The sequence below is a fragment of the Enhydra lutris genome, unplaced genomic scaffold (genome assembly GCF_002288905.1).
Source record: "Enhydra lutris kenyoni isolate GAN:26980312 unplaced genomic scaffold, ASM228890v2 scaffoldscaffold16, whole genome shotgun sequence".
In the NCBI taxonomy this organism is placed as follows: Eukaryota; Metazoa; Chordata; class Mammalia; order Carnivora; family Mustelidae; genus Enhydra; species Enhydra lutris.
This window is the reverse complement of record NW_019154100.1, coordinates 7067384-7091119: the sequence shown is the minus strand read 5'-3', so window position 1 is coordinate 7091119 and position 23736 is coordinate 7067384. Positions and strand designations below refer to the sequence as shown.

The 23736-nt window shown below is 39.3% G+C and overlaps 1 protein-coding gene across 3 annotated transcripts in view; it reads right to left on the bottom strand.

The window, feature by feature from the left end:
• Window positions 1–23736, bottom strand: part of LOC111147330 (protein phosphatase 1 regulatory subunit 9A) — a 299050-nt gene that overhangs the window by 7082 nt on the left and 268232 nt on the right. The window contains exons 12-15 of one of the 3 annotated variants that reach the window (XM_022503321.1): window positions 23087–23384; window positions 11018–11105; window positions 10841–10924; window positions 131–329 (exon numbers count right to left, since the gene is read on the bottom strand). The exons of the other annotated variants lie outside the window; for them this stretch is intronic. Of the exons in view, the coding sequence (XP_022359029.1) occupies window positions 131–329; window positions 10841–10924; window positions 11018–11105; window positions 23087–23384 (669 nt within the window). The remainder of the gene's footprint in view (window positions 1–130; window positions 330–10840; window positions 10925–11017; window positions 11106–23086; window positions 23385–23736) is intronic. 3 annotated transcript variants of the gene reach the window in all.

Sequence of the window (23736 nt, the reverse complement as noted above, 5' to 3'; positions counted from 1 at the left end):
ACTGGAGTGTTATCACATTGGTTTCTCAGGTCCAGAGCAAACACACAAGTTGAGAATCCTTTCCAAAGACTGGAGAGGAGGAAGGATTTGGGGTTTTCTTGTTTGCTTTTTAAATCCATGTGTTTTCTACCTTGGACCCCTTTTTATCTGAAATTAGAGTTTCAGGAGAAGGCTGAAGGGGACTTGTAGGTGAAGGCAGGTCCCTGAAGGAATAGGATCCTTTTCGGCTCTCATTAAACCACGAGAAAGGGATGCACGGCGAGCGGGTGGAGGCCTGAGGCGCGGGGGACGGCTTGGGTTTCCAGTGTTCCAGCCTGCTTCTGAAGATCCTGTGTTACGGGGGAAAAAATGCGCATGTCAGACAAAGGAAGGGCAGGTGTGACACTCGTTGAACGGAATCCTGAAGGGACTCTGAATAAAGTTCAAAGTAGCAGTTTGACAAATTGTTCTACACGGGAGAGGAACAATTTTGCAATTTTGACGAGGACATTAATCTTAGTAGCTATCTTTTTTGCATCAAAATGGATTCTAGAATAATGGTCAACATTTTCATATCGCTACTGCCACAGTGAATTCTTATGAAGTGTTTCTATTAAGTGGATGTGGCTGAACTGAAGTCACAGGGCACGGTCTTTCTGGAACTGCTATTAGGTTAACCATCACGTCATTTCCCTTATTTGGGTGACCGAGCAGTGCCTCACTGCCAGTGACATTAGCTCTCAGCCAGCATTCTTTCCTTGCCTTCTCTGAACTCATGCTTCCAAGAGTCTGGGACTTTAGAAGATGTATTTAAATAATTTGGAAATTTTAGGGCTTATGAAAGTTTAAGCAGAACACACGCCTTATTGGTTTTTCATCACAATCGGAGTGCTAGCCAGCCACATTAGCCAAATCGACCCAGGCATCGATAGAGTGACAGATGTCACAGCCAACAGCTCTCACACCCCTTAGGAGGAAACCAGACCACAAGTCTTAACACTCTGTTTGGAGGTCCAGGATCTGTTATCTCTTGAGTACGGGGCCTTGAGCCTTCTTTCAGCCTCTATTTCTCCTCTGTAAAAGATGGATATTTTATGTAGCTCCTATGTGGTTGTTAGGAATCAAATGAGGTAATACGTGTGAAAGTACCCGGGAAACTGCGAAAGTATAAAGGCCTAAGGTTATTGTTTAACATTTAAAGGATTCAAAGGTATTTGAGAAACACAGTATATACTTGTGTATACTTGTGTGTTTGTATTTTTCTTCTGGTTAGAGAAAAAGAATCAGCAAGAGCTGAGGCAGGAATGAGTGGTAGTTTCTGTGCATCTGGGAAGAGGTCAACCCTCAATCTGTCCAAATGAGTTTGACACATGCCTATTATTTGTTGGGTGTTGATGTCACGACAACAGAGATTCCCTCTCAGTGAAAAGTGCCTCCACACCACAGCCAGACCGCACATGACCCATGTGCATACAGGACTTCAGTCTTCTCACATCTCACTCCAAGTACTCTGAAATATTTTTTACTTCAAATATTTCAAAATATATTTCAAATTTACATAAACAGTGCAGCTCCCAATAGTTCCTCTTCTTTCCAAAGTTATTGTGAGACTCAAAGGGAACAATAAATGTGAAAACATCTTGTTAATTTACAAAGGTAAAGAGATTATAAAAATAGTGACTAAAGAGAACGGAGATGCCAGTGAGGTTTTGGTAGAACACTGAGATCATAAGCTGGGTGACTATCATGATTGCTCACTTAAAGATTCCAGAATATCTGATGATTATAATGGCGAATTCCTTCAAAAAAAAAAAATCAATAAAGGGGACTGTAAGGATAATGGAGAAAGCCCAATGAGAGATGTGTCAACCTTCAGTCTCATCCTAAAGTTTAAACCAAAAAAATTCTGTATCCCAAAGTCTAGTTACTTGCTGTTAAAAGACGGGGTAGGGATTGGGTACAATAACCAAACTTAAGAAACCATGGCAGCAGAGGCAGACTGGTCTTCTGGAAGAAGCGGTTTCTATTCCTCAGTCGTAGACCAGTGTGGTGTTTCCCAAACAAGCCTGACAGGAATCACCTGGGGCAGCTACTCAAATACAGATTCCTGGGCACCTAGACTTACTGAATTAGACTCTGGGAGACAGGAAGGGAAGAGTTTGCCTGGAATCTGCATGTTAACAAATGTCTGAGTTGACTCTTGAAGTTTTTAGTATCTACATTTATTTCTATTTTCCTGAATGCAAATATGAGGTTCCTGGAGAAGAGGTGACTATTTACAGAAAATTACTGCGCTGGGTCCCCATGCCCTACTTTCTTCTCTCCAGAGTGACAGAATGAAAGCCAGCTGTCATCCTATACTTGGTCTACATTGTTGGTGAGGAATCTTAAAAAATACCCATCTGGATGCTAAGATAGGACAGGGACAGTAGTGCTGTCCCCACCTCCCTTCTGGGAAAGGGAGAGACATCTTATCTTCTTCATGTAAACAAACTCAACTAAGGAAGGATCTTCGGTTCTTACCCTTCAGAAAGTAACACATGTCTTAGGGGGAGATAAGACCAGCATCTCCAGCCTAACAAGTCTGGGAATGTCTCCATGAAGCTGGATCTCATCCCCTCGCCCCAGCCCACTCCTTGAATATGAAACCACACACCTCATGGGAGGTTAATCTCTGCAGTTCTCGCTATCTTTCCAGTCATACTTTAGCTTCTAAGGCTTGACTTTTAAGCTCAGGTTCCCCAGTCCAGTAAAAATACTCAGAAAGCTCTAACTGTGCAGATCCATAAAAATATTTTTTCTGCAGTCCCACAGTCTTCTAACTGGGCATGCTTGAGATAAACTGGACCTAAGGATTATTTCCCCCTTTGGTTATACATTTCTGAATCAGTTACTCAAAGGAGTATGGGAGTTTTTTTTTAAGAGTTCCATCCACGATTCAAAAAGGTACAGTAGTGCTTAAATATATGGATATTGTTTTAAAGTTGGTAAACAGGCCATAATTAATGACAGCATGACTCTCTTGTCCTGCTCCCAAGTGAACTTTGTAACAACACTTTTGGGACAATCACCACCATCCCTATCTTTTTTTTAATTAGACGGGAAATAAGAATATTGTTGCCCACCTACTGTCATCCTAATGCCTAACTTGAAAAGGACTTTGGGTTCAAATTCTGACCACGGAACATTTCAAACAGAAGCTCAAGATCACATATAATTAAACTCTTTTGTAAGAGCCTCCTGCCAGGAGAATATTCAAGACTAATAATTCCATGAGGACTTGTACATCCAGCACTGAACACAGGACCAGAGGCCACAGTGTGAGTATGACGAGTGACATCATGGAGGCTCAGCTTTGGGGGACATTCGGAGGCTTTCTTCTCCAGCTTTCTATACAAGATGATGGAAGGACTGGAGGAATTATCACGTAGAAAGTAAAGAAAGCCCACTTCTAAGGAAATAACCAATGTCCTCACAACCGCAAGCCACTAGGTCCTGGAATCCTTGGAAGAGAATTTTCCAGGTCTCCAGGAGATCTGGCTGTGCCCCTGCTGAGGCGGTATCTTAGCCTTGACTCTAAAACCCCATGAACTGAAGTAACTGTCTCCTACTATCCTGAATGGTCAGTATGCTTCCATTTGCTTCGACCTAGCGTATATTCATTAAAAGGAGCAAACTCTCCATTACTTCATAATTACAGATCCATCAGCTTACCAGACATGCTTTCTAAAATAAATACCAATTTCCTTTTGGACAACTTGAACTCTTGGGCCTACAAAAGGAGCACAGAGAGCTTGGAAGCAGTCATGCCATTACTGACCACTCATAGTCTCTTCCATTCGATGGAGGAATCTGTTAAGAATAATGTAAAATTTGGGGCGCCTGGGTGGCTCGCTGGGTTAAAGCCTCTGCCTTCGGCTCAGGTCATGATCTCAGGGTCCTGGGATGGAGCCCCGCATCAGGCTCTCTGCTCAGCGGGGAGCCTGCTTCCACCTCTCTCTCTCTCTCTCTCTGCCTGCCTCTCTTCCCACTTGTGATCTGTGTCTGTCAAATAAATAAATAAAATCTTAAAAAAAAAAAAAAAAGAAGAAGAACGTAAAATTCTTCCCTCTCTCCTTACTGTTTCCCTCCCTTCCCTTTCCCTTCCCTCACTTCCCTCCTTCTCTCTATTGCAGTTTTTGACTCTGAGAGTAGGTTATGGTCTGGGGTGCGTAAGTTCCATAGAGATCTTTAATAATGCCCTTAAAAATCAAGACTGGTAGAAATGGATCTGAAAATAATTTCAGGAGGATCAAAATAGGTATGTGTTCTGTAATTCACCTTTTTTTTTTTTTTTAACTTGTACACTAATGTCTCACTATTGTTTTTGGTGAAATGGAATTACAAATCACTGATGTAACCCTGATTGTTTTATTGTCAGGAACCAGGAAAAAGAATGGCTTCAAATTAAGTCTCTGTCATATTAAATTGTTGGGGGTGGGTGGGTGAGATGAGGTGGGGATGATCACTGTTTCCTGGCATTCAAATGGTTTATAATTAACAACTCCACAGAGCAGTTAACCCAATTACATACATCCTGACACCAGTTCGTTCTGGGGTCAGCACCCCAAAATTAAGTTGCTCAGGTAAACATTCCATAGTAATTTTTTTTATTTGTCTTAACTTCAAATACAAGGTGTGTGAGGTATTCAGAACAGAACTGAGTGTCATCAAGATATAATTAGGAGTTCAGGGACTGCCAGAACAGAAGAAGCATAAGCAGAATACAGAATTTAAGCAGGCAGTTAAGGAGGTTAGTTAAGGGAGGTTAGGTGCAATCAGAGGAAGGGCTGCAGACTTCCATTTATTCACCTCAGATGAAGTAATTCTGTAAGGTTCTCACATCCACTAAGGAGACAGTGGTTGTAAAGCCAGACCCTTCTAAGGGCACTTGGAGAGCCTGACAGATCACAGCTAGGACAAGCAGGTGTCCATCTGCAGTGCAGGCCAACCACCACTGACATACTCTGCTTCTACCTTCAGTTATGGTCCAAAGCTCCCATTAATAACCAACAGCCCATCTGAGATGGTCCCTGTAGTGTTTAACCTTAATTTCTGACAGGGTTCTGGACACGTTACCACAGAATAAGGCAACTTGACCTAGCACATATTTTAAGCAAACATTTTAAGGAATTTGAGAAATGGCAGGTATACGAAGGGTTCTCTGACTTCCCCCACTGCCCCCCAAGCAGATCATAAGATCTTCTGAGAGAGGTGCCTTCCCTACACCTGGAGGAAAGGAACATCCTTATCTCTGTAGATGGAAGGACACAAGAGGAATCTGAAGGAACAGTGGTTTTGGGAACGAACAGGCCTTGCTAAGTTTCCACTGTTTACTACTCTTAGTTCATACCCTTTTGTCCTCTCAACATTTTTTCCAAGACTTTCCACTCTTCAACAAACCTAGCTTTAAAGTGCTCAGGTTTAACTACTTCTTTGGTCTTCACTTCCTGATAAAGGCTCCTGCATCACACAAAACTTACGTCAAATAAAAATCAGTTCGTATGCTTTTCCCTTGTTAATCTGTCATCTGCCAATCTAATTTACAGGACTCCAGCTGGAAAACCCAAGAGGGTAGAAGGAAAAAGGTCTTTTTTGCCCCCTCTACATTCATATGAGATGGAGAAACTGTTCTCTTAATGAATCCTCCCCATCCTGGGAAGGTTTAAAATGAAACAGCAAGATGATTATAAAATAAATATTTGATATTTCAAATAAAATCAAATAAAAATTTGATATTTCAAAACAAAAACATTAGGTTTAGGAATAATAAATATATTGCTTAGGAGTTAAGAAAATCTGTATTATTAGGAATCTGAGAGAGAAGTTTGTCTATCGATTCTATTTTAATATATTTAATTGGTTAAGATGAAAAATAACCAAAGTGATAAGAGCTCTCAGTGTTTATATAGTTACTATGTTACCATTTTAATTTACTAGATTTTCGAGAGTTTTTTTCAAGTGGAAGAGTGTTTTTTGTTTTTTTTTTTAAAGATTTTATTTATTTATTTGACAGACAGAGATCACAAGTAGGCAGAGAGACAGGCAGAGAGAGAGGAGGAAGCAGGCTCCCTGCTGAGCAGAGAGCCCGATGTGGAGCTCGATCCCAGGACCCTGAGATCATGACCCGAGCCGAAGGCAGAGGCTTTAACCCACTGAGTCACCCAGGCGCCCCAGTCAAGTGGAAGAGTGTTGATGTTGTTAGGAATGTCAGAGTTTGTCAGCTTTCAAGCACTCGGACGTACTTAAAAAGAAAATTGAGTAGGTTAAATTTATAAGTGCAGTTCTCTAAGAACAGGACCGACAACTACAGGGGAACAGGTCTGCTCTACTGAGGCTAAGCTAACATTATTCAGGGGTCCCTAATAAAAGTGACTGCTTTTCTTTTTATACAATTTTACTAGATGTATAAAATGAAACAAGATCTGTAAGATGGACTGAAACTCAAAAAAAAAAAAAGGTAGGTTTTAAAACTGGAGACTTTTAATAAATTGCTTTAAATTTACAACCCAGATAACCCTCTTTTTAAGGAAAGCCATCTTTGGGCATGAAAAGCCATCGAGTGAGGGGCGAACCCGCAGAAGTGATATTGTCAAAGTTAACCACTCTGTAGGGGCTTCACTGAGTTTTCACTGTCGCGGTTCAGGCCTTAAACTCTCGCTTTGAAACTTGCCGGGATGAAATCATTTCACCATTCTCCTCTGGCCATTTACAACTGTATTTTGTTTCCTGTTTTTAAAATCATTTGCTTTTAAAGACATTTGGCTCCTCTTTGGTCCTCTGTGGGTCAAGTTTAGGCAGAGGTGCGGTGCTTTTCTCTTCTGGCACACAGGACAGTATTGTTGAAGATGTTCTATTTTAAGTACCAATGTTACTTTCTGTTTTATCTTTTTTTGCCTTACCCAATTTGCCTTTACAATAATTTATATTGTTATATCTCTTGTATCTCTGTGTATAAACAGATTATATTGGGAACACAGAGGAGCATATATAGATTTAAAAAATAATAGATAAACAAGAGTATATGTATCGTGATGAGCACTGAGTAACACATAGAAATTATTGAATCACTATGTTGTATACCTGAAACTAATAGTCTATATTAATTATATTTCAATAAAAAAAGTAAAAAAAAAAAAAAGAACAAACATGAAAATGCCAATTTATAGATCAACAGAATGAGTTAGAACTCAAAAGAGGATGTTTTTCACAGAATCATAGGGATCGGGGCGCCCGGGCGGCTCAGTGGGTTAAGCCTCTGTCTTCAACTCAGGTCATGATCTCAGGATCCTGGGATCAAGCCCCACATCGGGTTCTCTGCTCAGCAGGGAGCCTGCTTCCCCCTCTCTCTCTCTCTGCCTGCCTCTCTGCCTACTTACGATCTGTCTGTCAAATAAATAAATAAAATCTTATTAACTATATATGTAAATTATAATTTTCTGGTAACCACATAAAAGAAGAGGTAAAATTTATATTTTATTTAACCCAAAATATTCAAGGTATTATTATTTCAGCACATAATCAGTATTATAACATTTTAAATAAGCTATTTCATATTCTTTTTTTTCATACTAAGTCTTTGAAATCCTGCATGCATTTTCTCCTACAACACATCTCAATATAGGCTAGCCACATTTCTAGTGCTCAATGAATGGCTACATCTCATACGGCTACCATATTGGATAATACAGACAGAGATGGGGAGTCAGAGAACAGGTAGTGTTAATCCATCTAATTACTTTTTGGTGGGAAACCAAGGTCCAAGAAATTCAGAGCCTTACCTATGGCAAAGTCAGGATGAATACTTGGATTCTGGCTCAGTGTTTTTTCCCCACAGTTCACACTTTTAAGGGGAATGCATATTCACCTCCAGAAAGGAGTGCCATCTCCCTTCCTGTCTTCTTCCCACACGCCACCGTCTAGCCTTGTTCCGAGACACACATAACTGTTTACACACTTTTCCATTCAGCCACTCAACCAGGAGCTTCTCCCGCAGAGCTCCAAAGTAGGTACTCCACTGGCATCAGAGGCAACTTGCTCTAAAATGAGGATATTTTATTTTACTCTTTGTTGTCAACAAGCTCTGACAACTAACTCACTAATTCTTTCCTGCTTTTGTGACCTGCTATCCTGCCTGTTTAAATCAGAGCGTTCACTGAGCACATATCTGAAAAGGCTAGAACCGAGCCGTATTTTTTGTACGGTTTTATTTATTATTATAATTATTGAACCTCATCTATTTGTTTCATGTTTCATGTCATGCATTCGAGTCATTAGGTCTCCACAAGGAATACAATAAACTCTTAAATCTTGAGGAAGGAAAAAACTAAAAGCAAGACTGAATTTGGCAAACCTCTCCTCTTGCCTCTCAAGTCCCGCAGCCTCAGGCTCTAACTGATTGAATGACCTCATCTGATTTTTACAGCCTAATAATGAAAAGCCAAGAGATAAGATTACTAACTCAATCCGGGAATCATTCCCTCTCTTCTCTGAGAAAGCCTCACAGAGGTGACGAGTTTATACCCAGTCTTCCACAACTGCAAGCGGGACCCTGACACTGACGGTGCTTGTCGCGCACCCACCTTCAGGGGCCCTGTGTCACTACTAGGTAGTAACTCTGTTTTCTGACTTCTGTTTGAAAAGGTTCTGGGTCCACTGTCAATCTATACAGAAGAACAGAGACTGTCATTAGATTTGATTAGTGTTAACCAACTACTGTGATAGCTCAAAAAATCATTTTGTGAAACAGAAAAAGTCCTCCCTCTTTTTCCCTTGTTCTTCTATTATTTCAATTACATGAATTCCTGTCAGGCCTGTCAAAATTCTACTGTAATTACAGACAATTATAAAATTATGATTCCAGTTGACAACTATTTTGTAGCACTGGCACATGTATAAATACTTGTGACCAGTGAAGCAGAAAGACTCCAGGGTTAGGATTTTAAAAATATGGAGCCGTCTGGCTGCTGGTTCCAAAGCAGGAATTCGTGGTAGTGACTCCCTGGGGTTGGCCTCGAGTAAGGTTTGCACTCACCAAAAGAATCAAGATTTGCTTGCTTTTGACCTGGAATTTGTAGAGGGAGGTGATACCCTCTGGCTACTATGATGAAATCCAGTCAAGCCTTCTCCACAGGGCTGGATGCTTCTCTCCCATCCCTTTCCCCACGGAGCCTCAAGGATCAAGGAAGTGACTGCCTCAGAAGTGCAGGGACCGAAAGGAAGGCGGTGTTTACTACAGAACTGCCCTAGCCCCTCTTCTAGTTGTGTATCCGGGCATCTCTCTCTCCCTGACACAGTTCCACTTTTTATTGTATTTTATCCTGAGTATCCTTGATCATTTCCTATTCTTAATTTTAAGGCACACAGCAGACTGTTTTCTATTTCTCACTTCAAAACCACACAAAGTTAAATTACTTTTGAGTCGGATCATGGACTTATTTCTCCCAAGACTGGTGCCCTCAATATAAACAGAGCTTTTTACCCTTTCTCTGTCGTATAAGATTAAACCACCACCATAACAGACTTACACAATTAATTTGGGAGTTCTCTCTTCTCACCCCTGACCCCACTCTCCTATAATCCCAGGAAGAAGGTACAATTTCTCACCAAGTGGTATGCCAGAAAAAAGAAAAAGGAGAAAAAGAAACAGCAGTGGACAACCTATAAAATGGATCCGTGGTTCCCAACTGATCTGACGATCTTTCGTTGTTAGCATTCTGTTTCTTCCTTAGTGTACTGCTGTTGAGATGATTCCCAAATTTCGTAAAGAGATTTCTGCATCATTCGAGGCATAAACAAGTGGAGGGGAGGTGTTGTGTTGGAAAGATATCCGGACAGGAGGCACAAGCCCCGTCGTGTCAACGGTCTGCAGCATAATCGTGGGCAAATCAATTACATTCTATGAAGGTGAGGTTCTTCATAATGTACGGTGTTATTCTTGGCCCTCCTGACCTTCCTACAAGCTTGGACTAAAATGGTATCTATGAATCTGCTCTGTAACTTGCAAGTAATAACGACAGCAAACCGTATCTTCATTATTATTTTTAAATACCTCCTACATGCTAGGTGCCATTTGACATGCTTTGCAGGAAAACGTACTTAATCCTCACACTAAAGTTACTAGGTAGATCCTGTTACTTATCCTGACTTCACACGAGGTAATGGCAGCAAACCGGTTAAAGAACTTGTCCAAGATGGGAGAGTTAATAACTGGGAGAGCTCTGATCCAAACACAGGCTGTCAAGCTCCATGCTTTATTGCCTCACGATACAAATCTAAACTTAAAATCTCTGAATACAGTTGGGAAGACTTAACAACAGGCAGTACAAAGCTCCCTTTTCTATAGGGAAGTCTTTCTTGAAAAGTGAGAATAGTTGGTAGGGCCTGAAGAAAATCGATCAAACAGCTGAGTCCAGCAAGAGATGATGGTCCTTTCTACATGTAGACAGAACAGTCCTAAAAACCAACAAGGTCCTTCAATGTAAAATTACCCTTTCAGACTTCACAAAAAAGAGGACATTAGTATTGTGGGTAGCCAGGCAAAGACCCTGAAATATAACTAACTGACATATCACATAGATCTATTTATGCCACATGTAGATACACATTTTTTGATTGATCACATGACCATAATTCTGCAATTAAGCCAATGGATATACCCAAGGCCAGCGTAGGTTACAACTGGGGTAGGACTAATATACATTGACTGTGCAATTTCTCTTTCCTCTCACCTCTAGGTGCCTCACTTCAGCTCATAGACACAGACCGCTGATTTTGGTTAAACGAGGAGGGGGGCCAGAAAGTTGAGATCACCCACCCGTACCTGCTACCTGGAGAGAACCTAGTGGCTTCTTTCTCCTTCTCTTTCCATTTCTTTCCTTTGTTGGAACTCCTTCGCAAAGGTGCCCTAAAAGGACAGTACACAGTCAGAAAGGAGAAACACATTTCCTCTTTTAGCTTTTTGTTTGTTTGCTTGATTTTTACATCACGAAATGCTTACCCCAGATCCACAAACTTGCGCTTAATTTTTCCTCCTTGCACCACCAATGAACTGGATGCCCTTAGTGATTTGGGACCTTTGGCACCATCTAGGATGTACACACAGGTAAAAAAGACCAATTTATTATTCTTTCTGAGGCCATCAGTCAAAAGTCAGTGCATTTCTGAATCTAAGGACTTTGCCCCAATTCCAAAGTATAAAAGAAAATAATATATGCTTTTTTTTTTTTTAAGATTTTATTTATCCATTGGACAGACAGAGATCACAAGTAGGCAGAGAGGCAGGCAGAGAGAGAGGAGGAAGCAGGCTCCCTGCTGAGCAGACAGCCTGATGCGGGGCTCAATCCCAGGACCCTGGGATCATGACCTGAGCTGAAGGCAGAGGCTTTAACCCACTGAGCCACCCAGGCGCCCCAATATATGCCTTTCTTAAGCTACAGGAAACACAGCTATGCTGAGAAACGTTCAGTTAAGCCAGGAAAGGTCCTGCTGGACAGAGGCCCAATACTCATCAAAAAGAGTTTTATCTTCAAATATACTGGAATGAGCAAAATAAGCAAGAATAAACACTATCAAATAATTCTTTACATTCAAGGCAGGGACCGACATGACTTTCCTTTTGTTCCTTCTCTGGCTCCAACTCTTTGCTTCAAATGCCAGACTCTGTCCTCCACACCTGTCCTGCCTTTGGGTTTTGGTGCCTTCTGACAGGAACCCAGCCCACTTCTTACTTAACTCCCAAGTCCAGTACAGAAAGAGACCCCTCAGAGTATGGGAGATTTAGGGGAGGAAGTAAGAGTCAAAGCTTTCTCTTCTGGTCTCTCCCTTAGCTAATGGCCTGTGGCCAGCCCTGGGACAGGTAGAGCATGGGGAGACTTCTTAAGCTGGGGCTCAGCTATAAAACATTTCTATCTTTGAAAGGCTTCTCTCAGAGGTTGGGTTGGACCACAACTTGGCTGGCCTCCTGTCATGTGGAAGATGCCAAAATTTCCTCGGTGTTTGGAACTGAATGATCTTTGCCTCTTTGAGTTATGCTGGCTCTCAAGGGCAGCAGCTGCTGGGGGATGGGAACACTCCACACGATGCCAAAAAAGCAATCAGAGGAGAGGCTTTGAGAATGGAGTTCAATGTCAAATGTAGGAGCTGGATTCCACAGGTGGCACTTATTCCTCCTTGGACACAGGAGATAATTCCTACAGCTCTACCTGGAACTATTTAGCAAAGGATGTTGTTCAGCATATGCAGTGATCTGAGATGATTAACAAAGGATGTGTTAAATTTAATGCATATTTGTGTGTGAAAGTACTCCTTCCTAACTGTCTGTTGGTGTCTGTCTCTATCTTTGTAAAATTATAAAAATATTCCAGCAACTTTCTGGCATGGAATGTAGACAGAACAGTGTTCCTACAGAAGTGTTTAATTAACCTTGCTAATTAATTTTGCTCCTAATTGTATTTCAGGATAAATTTCTAAACACACACACACACAACATGAATTATGCACGCCATTCTTATTCAGGAGTTTATGTTCAAAGCTCTGAAGAAGCAGCACGGGAGGCTTACAAACTAAGGATTTTTAGCAATGAGCCCTCCATATTTTCAGTTAACGATACTTGGATTACAACAATCAATCCCTTGGAATGTACATAATGGAACACCAGCGTCAGAAATATGTCCACGTCAAAATCCACTTCTAGCCTCAGATATTAATTATGGATATTTGCATCATTATACTGGGTGTCTGAATTAAATGGCCACAGATGTGAGGCATACACATAAAGAAAATCCACAGACACGGCCCAAACGCCTTCTGAGGTGATTTTGCTAATGGACATTAAAAAAAAAAAAAAAAGGCAGGATTTCAATTTCCTTCATAGAAGCTGAAGGGGAAAAAAAAAGTGCTGGATTCCTCCAGAGCAATCCCAAAGCAACTCCTAATGGCTAGGACTGTGCGAAGTTTATAAGTAGACTGCCTAATTATTTTCTGAATTGGAGGTAGCAGGGCGATGTTTTAACGAGTGGTGAGAGGACCAGATGAGACAATGGACATGGAAATGCTCTGTAACCTCTTAGTGTTGCAGTTATTTGGACATCTTGGGACTAAAACCCTGATTCTGCCCATTACAGAGCCTGCTGCTAGGCAACCTCACATCATTATCTCACACATTTGCCAAAGTGTGTTCCAAGGAACACTTAAATGAATGCTTTCAAAAGGCTGAAGAGGCAAGATTAAGGAATAATGCACTTCTCTATTTTAAATCAATCAAATCTACCCACAGTGCACATTAGAATGTCCAGTCCGCACAAAAACTGACACTGGATTGGTATGATTTCAGGAAAAGTGAAAAAAAAAAAAAAAAAAGAGAGAGTGACTTGTTTTTGTTTATTTATTTAGCTTTATGCAAAATTTCCAATAGGCTTTCTGAAATCTCTCCAACACTACCCTCAAGAGCAATCGGAAGTCTGAACCCCCAGTTCAGGCGCTGCGGCTCCAGGCTTTGGCAATCTGGCCTTCAGTTTCAAAGCAGTAAACGGTCTCCCCATGGCTAAGTGTGATGGCCTTTTCTTGTACTGAACTATCCTTCCTCTCCTGGGCCCCAGACTCTTGACTTCTTCCTATCCTCTGGGGACTGCCAAATCTGACCCTAGCCCAGCCTGTCTCCTGAGCTCACAACCTTCTTCATTAAAAACATGAGTTAAGGGGCGCCTGGGTGGCTCAGTTGGTTAAGCATCTGCCTTTGGCTCAGGTCACGATCCCAGGGTCCTGGTTGGGCTCTGCTCAGTGCAGGGCCTGCTTCTCCCTTTCCCTCAGCTGTTCCCCTCCTGCTTGTGCTCTCTCTCTCTCTCCATCAAATAAATAAATAAAATCGTTTTTTAAAAAATGCCTTTAAAAAATGAGTTGTCTTTGCCCTTTATCTCTGACTTCCCAGTGTCTACTAATGACAGGGCCACATTTCCTGAGGTCAGAGGCCCTGTCGTCAAGGTTGGAGTTCCTCACCTCCTTCCCCTGCATCTAGGCAGCTTATGTTTCACGGGCTCTTGCATCGCTCTTTCCCACAATGTCTACTGCTCCTCCTTCCAGGTCATCCCTCCCCGTGTCTCCTGATTCACCTTCCCCACACCTCATGTTTTTTTTCTTTTTTCCTTTTTATTCCTCTGTTCAAACATCTGTGTTTGCCTAGTAATATGGTGAGGTATTAAAGGCACTTAAATTCTAGAGCTAATGACTTCACCTTCCTATTCAATTTTAATTGCAACAATTTAACCTGCATAAAACAACTGCTTCATTTCAGGCAGGCTGGGCAGGCAGACATGTGTGCCTGTCTCTGCTAATGCCACCTCCATGCCTTACCTGCCTTCCTTGGCCATCCTTCTCCCCCCAAATCCTTCGATGGTCCCTCGAATTGTCAAGTCTTAATTTACCAATCACAGCTGGATGTAACCTCGCCCCTCCTCTGAGCAATATAAAATTTACTATTTCAAATGTATAAGGACCTAATGCAATATGTCAATAATAAAATAATCCTGTAAAGATTTTGCAAAGCCGGTTCTATTTGCCAGGACATTAATTCAGCGAATACTTTTGAAGGCATGTTTTGTGTCAGCCAATGTGCTAATAGCCACATATAAACTTAGAATCTCTAGAAATCATAAGTAGAAAGCTGATAGTACTTAATTTACTCTTCTTAACCTTGTCTGAACAAAGGTCCACTGCTATGGAAGTCTAGAAACCATTAGGTTACTCAAAGAATAAGCATGAGAAAAATATTGTCATGCTTTCTACGGTCATATAACTTTTTCTTACAAACCTCTGGAAATAATCTTACACTTCCTCTTGCTTTAACTGAAATGGGGTTAGATGTTTATCATTTACCCAGCTACCATGGGGCTCTTTCTACCCCACTTCCACTGAGGTTCCTCAAAAATGACAACAAAATGATGATTTGTAAATGTGGTATCGACACAATTTTGAAAACAGCCAACTTCAATAAGTTGTTCAGTAATACCAGCACATCGTTAGCCTTGAAACTGCAGGCAGGTACAGTCATAAATTAATTATTACCTTGTAGTAACTTAACCAACCAAAAATAATGGCATATTATTTTTTTAAAAATCTAGATAAATGGCAACCAGGGACTAAGACATGTTCAGAGTTTACCCAGCAATGATGAGAAGAAGGAAATGAATGCCTAGACCAGGGGCCAGCAAGCTTTTCTGTAAAAAATATTGAGATAACAAATATTTGAGATTTGAGGCTATACGGTTGGTCATATCTCCGCAGCTCTGCTTATTGTGGCATGAGTATAGACAGGATATAGATAAATGAGTGTGGCTGTGTTCCAATAAGACTTTACTTATAATAACACATGGCAGCCAGATTTGGTTTGATGACCTGCATTGGCTATCTGGAGAGACCTCCTGCATTGGTTATCAATGGAAAATTATGAAGCATCAATTACATGCCATACTCTTTGCTGGGGACCAAGAATATGGAGATGAAAAGATGAATGAATGAGAAGCAACAGTGTGAAAATTTCTGTGGGATCAGAGAAAAGAGAATAATTCCCTCTGCTTGGGAATGGGGAGCATGTACTAAGAGTCCACTAAAGGAGATGAGATTTAACCTGGGTTTGAAGAAGAACAGAATTTCCCTGGAGTGAAGTGTTAGGCAAGAATGTAAACATGAAGTCTTGCTGACCTAGTCCACTCTAGCTCCTCTAAAGATGAGCCAATGAGTTCTAAGAACCTCACATGTGAACAAACACACCAACATACGGAGGGAAATAAGGTTAACCATACCTGACCTCTGCTGAGTCCAGCTCTGAATAGATTAATCTCACACAGCCAGGGACTCAAGAATTTTATAGGATGTTATTCCTCCAATTGGATTTTGAGGACAGAGAAGGTAGATCTGACTCTGTTAATCCACACTGTATCATCCCCTGCAATGTCATAACATTTTAACAATCCTGGGGTCTGCATCTTGGGAAGTAGGGAGGGAGAGTCCTGGAGGGACACAAAAGTGCCCAAATAGCAGGGGTGCTGCCATGCAATGGGCCATTCATCAGTCAGCCCAGTCGAACGAGCATATTCCCTGCACACATCCAGGTGATTTAATTCCCATTTTATGCCTGTTGAGCAGCTTTCTGATTTACGAACCTACCAACCCATGGGAGAGAGAACAGAACATATGAAGGATGCTGGCTATTATGTCAGCTGTACCTCCCAAACTAAATCAGAAAAATAAGTATTTTGGCCTAGAAATCAGTGTTTTCTAAGTTAGAACAGCAAGAATCAGCCACTTTGGACTTGATTACATCTGAATTGTATTACTGAGTTTCTGGACTTAGAAAACTGAGGGCTAGACCTTTGACTTTTGAGGTACCAATTGGTAATGGGCTGCTGACTGACAGTCAGTTAACTAAAGGTCTCTTTGATGTCTTTCCAGGTGTTACAGAGCCTGAGACCGGAAGGCAAGAGAGAATAGGGCCTTCCCAGTCACTGATGGTGGGGTATCAGAGACAAGATGTTACAAAAAAAACTGGCAATGAGAAAAAGAGAGAGAGAGAGAGAGAGAAGAGGCAGACAGACTGACTCTAGTCAGCAAACTCCTTGAGGATGAAGATGGAATCTTGTCAGTCCTCATACATTTAACCCTTAGCACAATGCCTGACTCAGAGTAACTACTCAATAACTATTTGTTTAATAAATACATAAATGAATGGATTAATGTCAATGAACAGGGAAGGCGATGAAAACTCTTCAAGGCTGGAAACTTTTTACTGGGACAGAAAAGAATGTGAGGCACTCTTTTATCTGACCATAGTATGTACCAGTGGCTACTGTACTAGTAACTGACTATTGATAAAATTCATATTTTATCAAAGCTCAATGCACTGCTTCTTCCCTGTTCCCCAGAAAGACGATCAGCCCAGGAAGACTGAAGAGGGGGAAAGCCCAAGTACTTAGTTTCTGGAGAAGAAGCTACCCATCTTCTATCTTGGTTTCTGCTTACTTCCACTGAGAGCTTAATTCCAAAAAAGGAAGAGTTGCAAATAAGGGAGGCATTGGGGAAAGGGTGGAATTCTCACATTTGACTCCTACATTGCTGTTCGTAGACTGCGGAGCACAATGCAAATCCACGTACTACTTCTCCCATCGGGGAGGAAACATCTGCTGACTTTAAAGAAGCACTAAAAAAAATTAGAAGTAAAAGAGAGACCTAATCTAGATAATATTCTGCCACTTAAAAATATTGGGGGGCCATATCTCATGTGTGAGTGATCCACTCTCCTTGACTATAATGTAACTTCTCTCAAATAGCTAGTTATGCCTGATAAACTCAAACAGCAGACCACAGAGTATTAACCTCTATCTCCAAAATACATGTGTCTGTTGTTTGGTCTTCTTATGGACCAATTACGGTCTATATGTAGTTTTCCAAAGAGATGATAGAGGGCTTGCCACAAAACAGCACTATAAAAGTGCTATTTGAATCCATAGTTTGAGTGAATAAATGAGAGTTTTTGAAGTCTTTAATTCTTTTGAAAATAGGTAAATATCAACCATGTAAGTCCTCCACCAACTTGAGAACTACCTTTGATGAATTAGCAGGCTCGACATATCTTCTTTTGCTTCTACTAGTATTTATTTATTTATTTATTTTACTTTCTAAGTACGTAATTTTTTTTTTCCTAAGTACGTAATTTTTATCCCAAAACTCCTAGAAGAGCTGTGCTTAGGAACAGTCTGTGGAAGGTAATTCCAGCAATGAATAGGCTTAGGAAAGGAAACCAAAGGGAAAAGATCAAGAATAAAGCTATGGTGCTTCCCAAGAGTTAAAAACAGGTTGAGTCCCCCAAATCAAATGTATTTCTATGTTCACGATGTATTTTTAGAAAAATTATAATTTTTGATCGGGTAGAGACAGATGGGTATGCACTTTTCAAAAATACAGTCATGTACAGTCACACCTGCAAGGTATGAGTGTATCTCACATCACTGCTGGCACTAGTTGTTGGAATTATTATTATTTTTTTAAGATTTATTTATTTGACAGAGAGAGAGTACAAACAAGGGGAGCAGCAGGCAGAGGGAGAAGCAGTCTCCCCACCGAGCAGGGAGCCTGATGTGGGGTTCGATCCCAGGACCCCGAGATCATGAATTGAGTTGAAGGCAGACGCCTCACCAACAGAGCCACCCAGGTGTCCCTAGCTCATGAATTCTTTAAAACTTTGGCAATCCAGTGGTATCTAATTTAAGTGATCATTTCTCTGATCATTAGTGAGGCTGGTCATCTTTTCCTATAAGCAATGCAAATTTTCTCTTCAGTGAACCAACAGTTTATTTCTTTTGCCAATTTTTGACTTTTTAAAAATTCCTTGAAGCTACCTGTATATTAAAGTCCATCAATTAATTTTCTATATAGGATCCTTTATTATGCTTATTGACTACTGTAATCAAGAGTATTTATTAGAAAATTGTAGATTATGAAAAAAAACCAATAAAGCCAACACCCATTTCATTTATTCCTCACAACCCTCACCAAAGTTTCTACCTGCAAAGTCCCTAGTATGTCCTTCCACATTCTAGTTCCTGGACAGTCCCCACCAAGTAATTGACTTTTGTCGTTCCCACTTACAACCTCAGCATTTTGTTTGTATCTCTAAGTAACTCACTTTTTAGCACTATCTAAATAGAACCACAGTGATTCTTCTGCAATTTGGTTTATTCTCTCAATGTCTCGTTCCAGAGATCCATGCCTGTTGTTATGTTTCAGTGTGGTTCATTCATTTTCTCTGCTGCACAGACTCATCCTATGAATATACTACAATTCATTTAACTATTTTACTAGTGATTATTCCAGGAGTTATCAGTTTTTAGGTTTTCCCAGTTGTTTGTTGTTGCTTTTGATCACACAGTAGGGCTGCTATGAATACTCCTGTACATGATTCTCAGTAGGCAAGTGTAGGACCTGGTTGGGTCAAGGGCATGCACACTTTCACCCTTACTAGGTCAATGCCAAATTGTTTCCAAAGAGCTTGCCCCAATTTACACTTCCACCTGCATGATGAAAACTTTTCCGTCTCTGGTTGTTTCACATAGTTTCCAGCATTTGGTAACATCAGCCTTTAATATTTATGGCAATGTGGTAGGTATAAAATGGTATCTCATCTGGTTTGTCTCATACTTTACTGATTACTAATGCAGTTGAACATCTTTCATAAATATTTTGGCCTTTTGGTTTTCATTTTCTATGAAGTGCCTGTTCAGGACATTATATATTATCTCCTGTATCATTTGTCTTTTCCAGGTGATTTATGCAAGTTATTTACATAATCTAGATGCTAACTTTGTGTTAGTTACACAGACAGTAAATATCTTCTCCACTTTTGTGGGATTCTTTGTTGTGTGTTTGAGAAATGAAGTTCCTAATTTTAATATCATCTGATGTTATTAATCTTTTCTTTCTTTTTTTTTTCTTTGTGTCTTGTTTAAGAAATCCTTGTCTACCCAAAGTCACAAAAATATTCTATATAGTCTTTTAAAAGTTAAATAGTTTGTATTTTCCAGTTACTTTCCAGTTAAGTCTTAAATCCAACTTGAATAGGTTGTTTTGCAAGGTATGGGGGGTATCTAATGTAATTTTTAAAAATACGGATAACCAGTTGTCCCAGAGCAATTTGTAAAAAACCTCCATTCTTTCTCCACGGATCCACCCACCAGCTGTCATAAAATAAGGTACACACACACACAGACACACACACACGAGTCTCTGGTATTCCTAGCCATTTTTCCTTTCTTATAAATTTAGGATCAGCTTATCAAGTTCCACAAAAATATCTGTCGTAGCAAATCTTTAGATCAGTATAGACAAAAATGACATTCCTTTCTACCACTCAGTTTTTTTTTTAAAGATAAAAAAAATTTATAGTGAACAAATGTATATCCACTACCTATATTCTACAATTTCCATTTTACTACATTTGCTTTATCATATAGCCGTCCCTCTAGTCATCCATTAATCCATTAATTTTCAAATGCATTTCAAAGTAAGTTGTAGACACTTCACCGTTACACTCATGAAGATATTAATTTCATATATGTATTTTATATCTGGCCACTTAATCTTCTAGATGAATATTCATATAATCCTTAAATAAAGATACTTTTGTCTTTACTATTTTAAATTTATACTTATTATTTGATATTCTTTTATCTTCCTGCAATTAGAAAAGTCTCAAAAACAGACTTAAAATCGTGGTGGTAGTTGGCATTCACGTCTTATTCCTAATTCTTGTGCAAATGGTTTAAGATTCACTATTTAGTAGTTGATTGCTGGTAAGTAACCAATCATATTCAGAAAATTTTTTCTAATTCCACTTTTACTTTAACAAGTTTTTATTGAAAATGTCTGAAGAATTATACCAAATGCCTCTCGACTTCCATTAATATTCTAACACTTTTCCTTTCCTTTGTTGATATGATGATTTATATTGTTAGATTTTCTAATGTCAAACTATTCTTACATTTTCAGAATCAATACTACTACCTGATTATGGAATATAATTAACTTGCACTCCTGGATTCAATTGATTAGCATCATAGTTAAAATGAATCTACATGCATAAGATTTCCTTTTTCCACACTGGCTTTACTAGTTTTTAGGACTCCAACTACTTGAATAAATGATAAACACCCTACCTGGGATAACTAGCATAAAATAGAGCCTATCTGTTTTTGTTTTGTTTTGTTTTTTAATAGGTTAGGCAGAATTCAGTTATAAAACCACCTGGCTCTAGTAACTTTCTAAATGGAAGTGTTTATAAAAACCTATTTCGTGTTTCTGTGATTATTGATTTATCCAAGTTTTCCTCTTAGACAATTTGAATAGACTAATTTTATAGAGAACTCCATTTCCTTTAGGTTTTTAAATCTATTGAGTTCACATACTATCTGTAAAAAAAAAAATTCTTTTAATCTCCATACCTCCTTTATTTCCAATGCCACATTTTTTTGTTTATTTCTCTATTTTTTCCTTACTGTGTCCTTCCAAGCGGCTCTTCACTTTTAGCTAGAATAATTTGCACACTGTTACAATATTTTTGGGGGGAGACGGGAATTAAGAATGGGTTTTTCAAGATGGGATCGGGAGGGAGAGAAACCATAAGTGACTCTTAATCTCACAAAACAAACTGGGGGTTGCTGGGGTAAGGGGGTTCAGGAGAGGGTGGTGGGGTTATGGACATTGGGGAGGGTATGTGATATGGTGAGTGCTGTGAAGTGTGTAAACCTGACGATTCACAGACCTGTATCCCTGGGACTAGTAATACATTATATGTTAATAAAAAAATTAAAATAAAAAAAATGGGTTTTTCATTTCATTAAAAATTAAATTCAGCTTATATCTCTTACCTGCTCCTATTTTCTACTTTTTCCCCTACCTTTTAGTTGTTCTGTTCCTATTAGCTTGAATATTTATTTTATTTATTTTCAGTCTTTATTTTTAATAATAAAGGAATTTAAAGCTACATTTTTCTCTTCAGCACAATATACTCTGACTACCAATTCGACTTTTGAAAATGTATTCTAAAGAGTAAAAGTGTCCAGTATACAAGAATATACAAATGCTGAGGCACCTGGGTGGCTTAGTCCTTAAAGTGTCTGCCGCCTTTGGCTCAGGTCATGATGCCAGAGCCCTGGGATCCAGCCCTGCACTGGGCTCCCTGCTTGGCAGAAAGCCTGCTTCTCATTCTCCCACTCCCCCTGCTTGTATTCCCTCTGTCACTGTCTCTCTCTCTCTGTCAAATAAATAAATAAAAATTTAAAAAATATACAAATGCTTGTTGTAACTTCTTTCAAAGTGGTAAGCAAACAAGCAATATACAAAAAGAAATCTAGAGTATAGCCTAAATGTCCACCAATATCAGAATAGTTGTCTCAGTTACATTATAAGCTCACTATATATGAGTCTCGTATCATTTAATTTGGGTATATTGCCTTAGAGGGATGTCCATAAAATATTATTATGTACAAAACAAAACTTCAGAGTCACGTGACTTGTAGGATTCATTTTTGTAGAAAAAAAAAAAGGACACAAAACAAAGCACAAGCATACTAAAAAGTACTTTCTACTTCACATCTACACACACACACACACACACACACACACGCACGCACGTGGGCATGCATGCAAATACACGTAATATATACTTACTTGTATTTCAGATGGGACCGATAATATAACCAACTTTACTAGGTTACTATAAAGAGACACATCAGACATGGTAGGAAAAGAATGAACCTAATTTTTATACATCTCTGTATCATTTAACTTGTTGAATGAGAATTTATTTCTTCTGTAAATTAAAGTGATGAAAGTCTATTGATATGACTATGAAATTTTGGTATTAATTCTAGGAGCTTATTTTAAAATTTAAGTGATTAATCTCTCTGTATTATCTTTATCATAGCTTTCCTGTCACAATTTCTGTAATACATCATTACTGTGAAAATTTCTTCTAAATAAAAACCAATTAATGGTTTAAAACTTATATTGCTTTCATCTTCACATACACACACACACACACACACACCACATATGTGTATAAATATGTACATGTGTATATGTAATGTATTTTTATAGATATTATATACATACATATTTTTACATATATATTATATACACTTCTTTTCCTCCAAAGTGAGTATGTTAAGTGTTCACTGAAACTCTGGGCTGCTACTCTACAAAATCTCTAGGAGGCCTCCTGAAGAATTTCCTTCAATAGTAGTAAACTTGTGGACAGCAAAAGAAGTAAAAATACTAACCTGGTAGGAAAAGATAAATAAATAAACAAACTAAACAAACAAACAAATAAATAAATAAATAAAATGGGAGAGTCATGGGCTCTTATCCCACAACATAAAAAGAAAGCAATATTAATTATTAGGTGTGAGAAGACAAAGGATTTACGACTATGACCAAAAAAGCTGTTCTTATATTGTACAAATCAAGGAGTTAGTGAAGATAGACAAAACAAAATCAAAACAACAACAAAAATCAACAGTACCTTTTTCTTGTGGTGTTTTCTTGGTGGTGGCTTGATGGTGGCATGGAGATTGTTCCATATCATGGTCAGATTTTGAAGGAGAGGAGAGTGAAGTGTCTCCCCAAATAAGGGAGGAAGGCTCCTTTTCCGGGCTCAGTGGTCCCTCTGGAAATTCAGCTATGTGGTCAGATGAGAAGGGCACACTGCCAGCCACTGGAGTGAGGGATGGAGCACCAGAATCTGATTCTGGAGAAGTTCTCAAACCCTTGGGCAGAAGTGATTTGGAAATGTGCGTGTGGTTATAGAAACTGTTTGACAGCTGTTGGTATAAGAGATTATAAAGGAGGTTATGCCGCTGAGCATCAGCTCCAGGAATACTTACTTTGAAATCAGACCAAACATTTTTAGTAAAAAATTTTCCCTTGAAAACCAATTTTTTTGTGGGTTTACAGATGAGACTGCATAGTTTACAACAATTCAGCATATTACCATTGTAGCTAAAACAGACACCTAAGACATATAGAAACAATTACTTGTACATTCCTTATTTCCCACTAGGTAAAACCAACAACTGAATATAAAAACACCATCACGAAATATGACAATAGGGATAATGTCTTGGGTTAGTTCATTGAATGAGTACAGAAATAAGCTGAATTACAATTTATCGA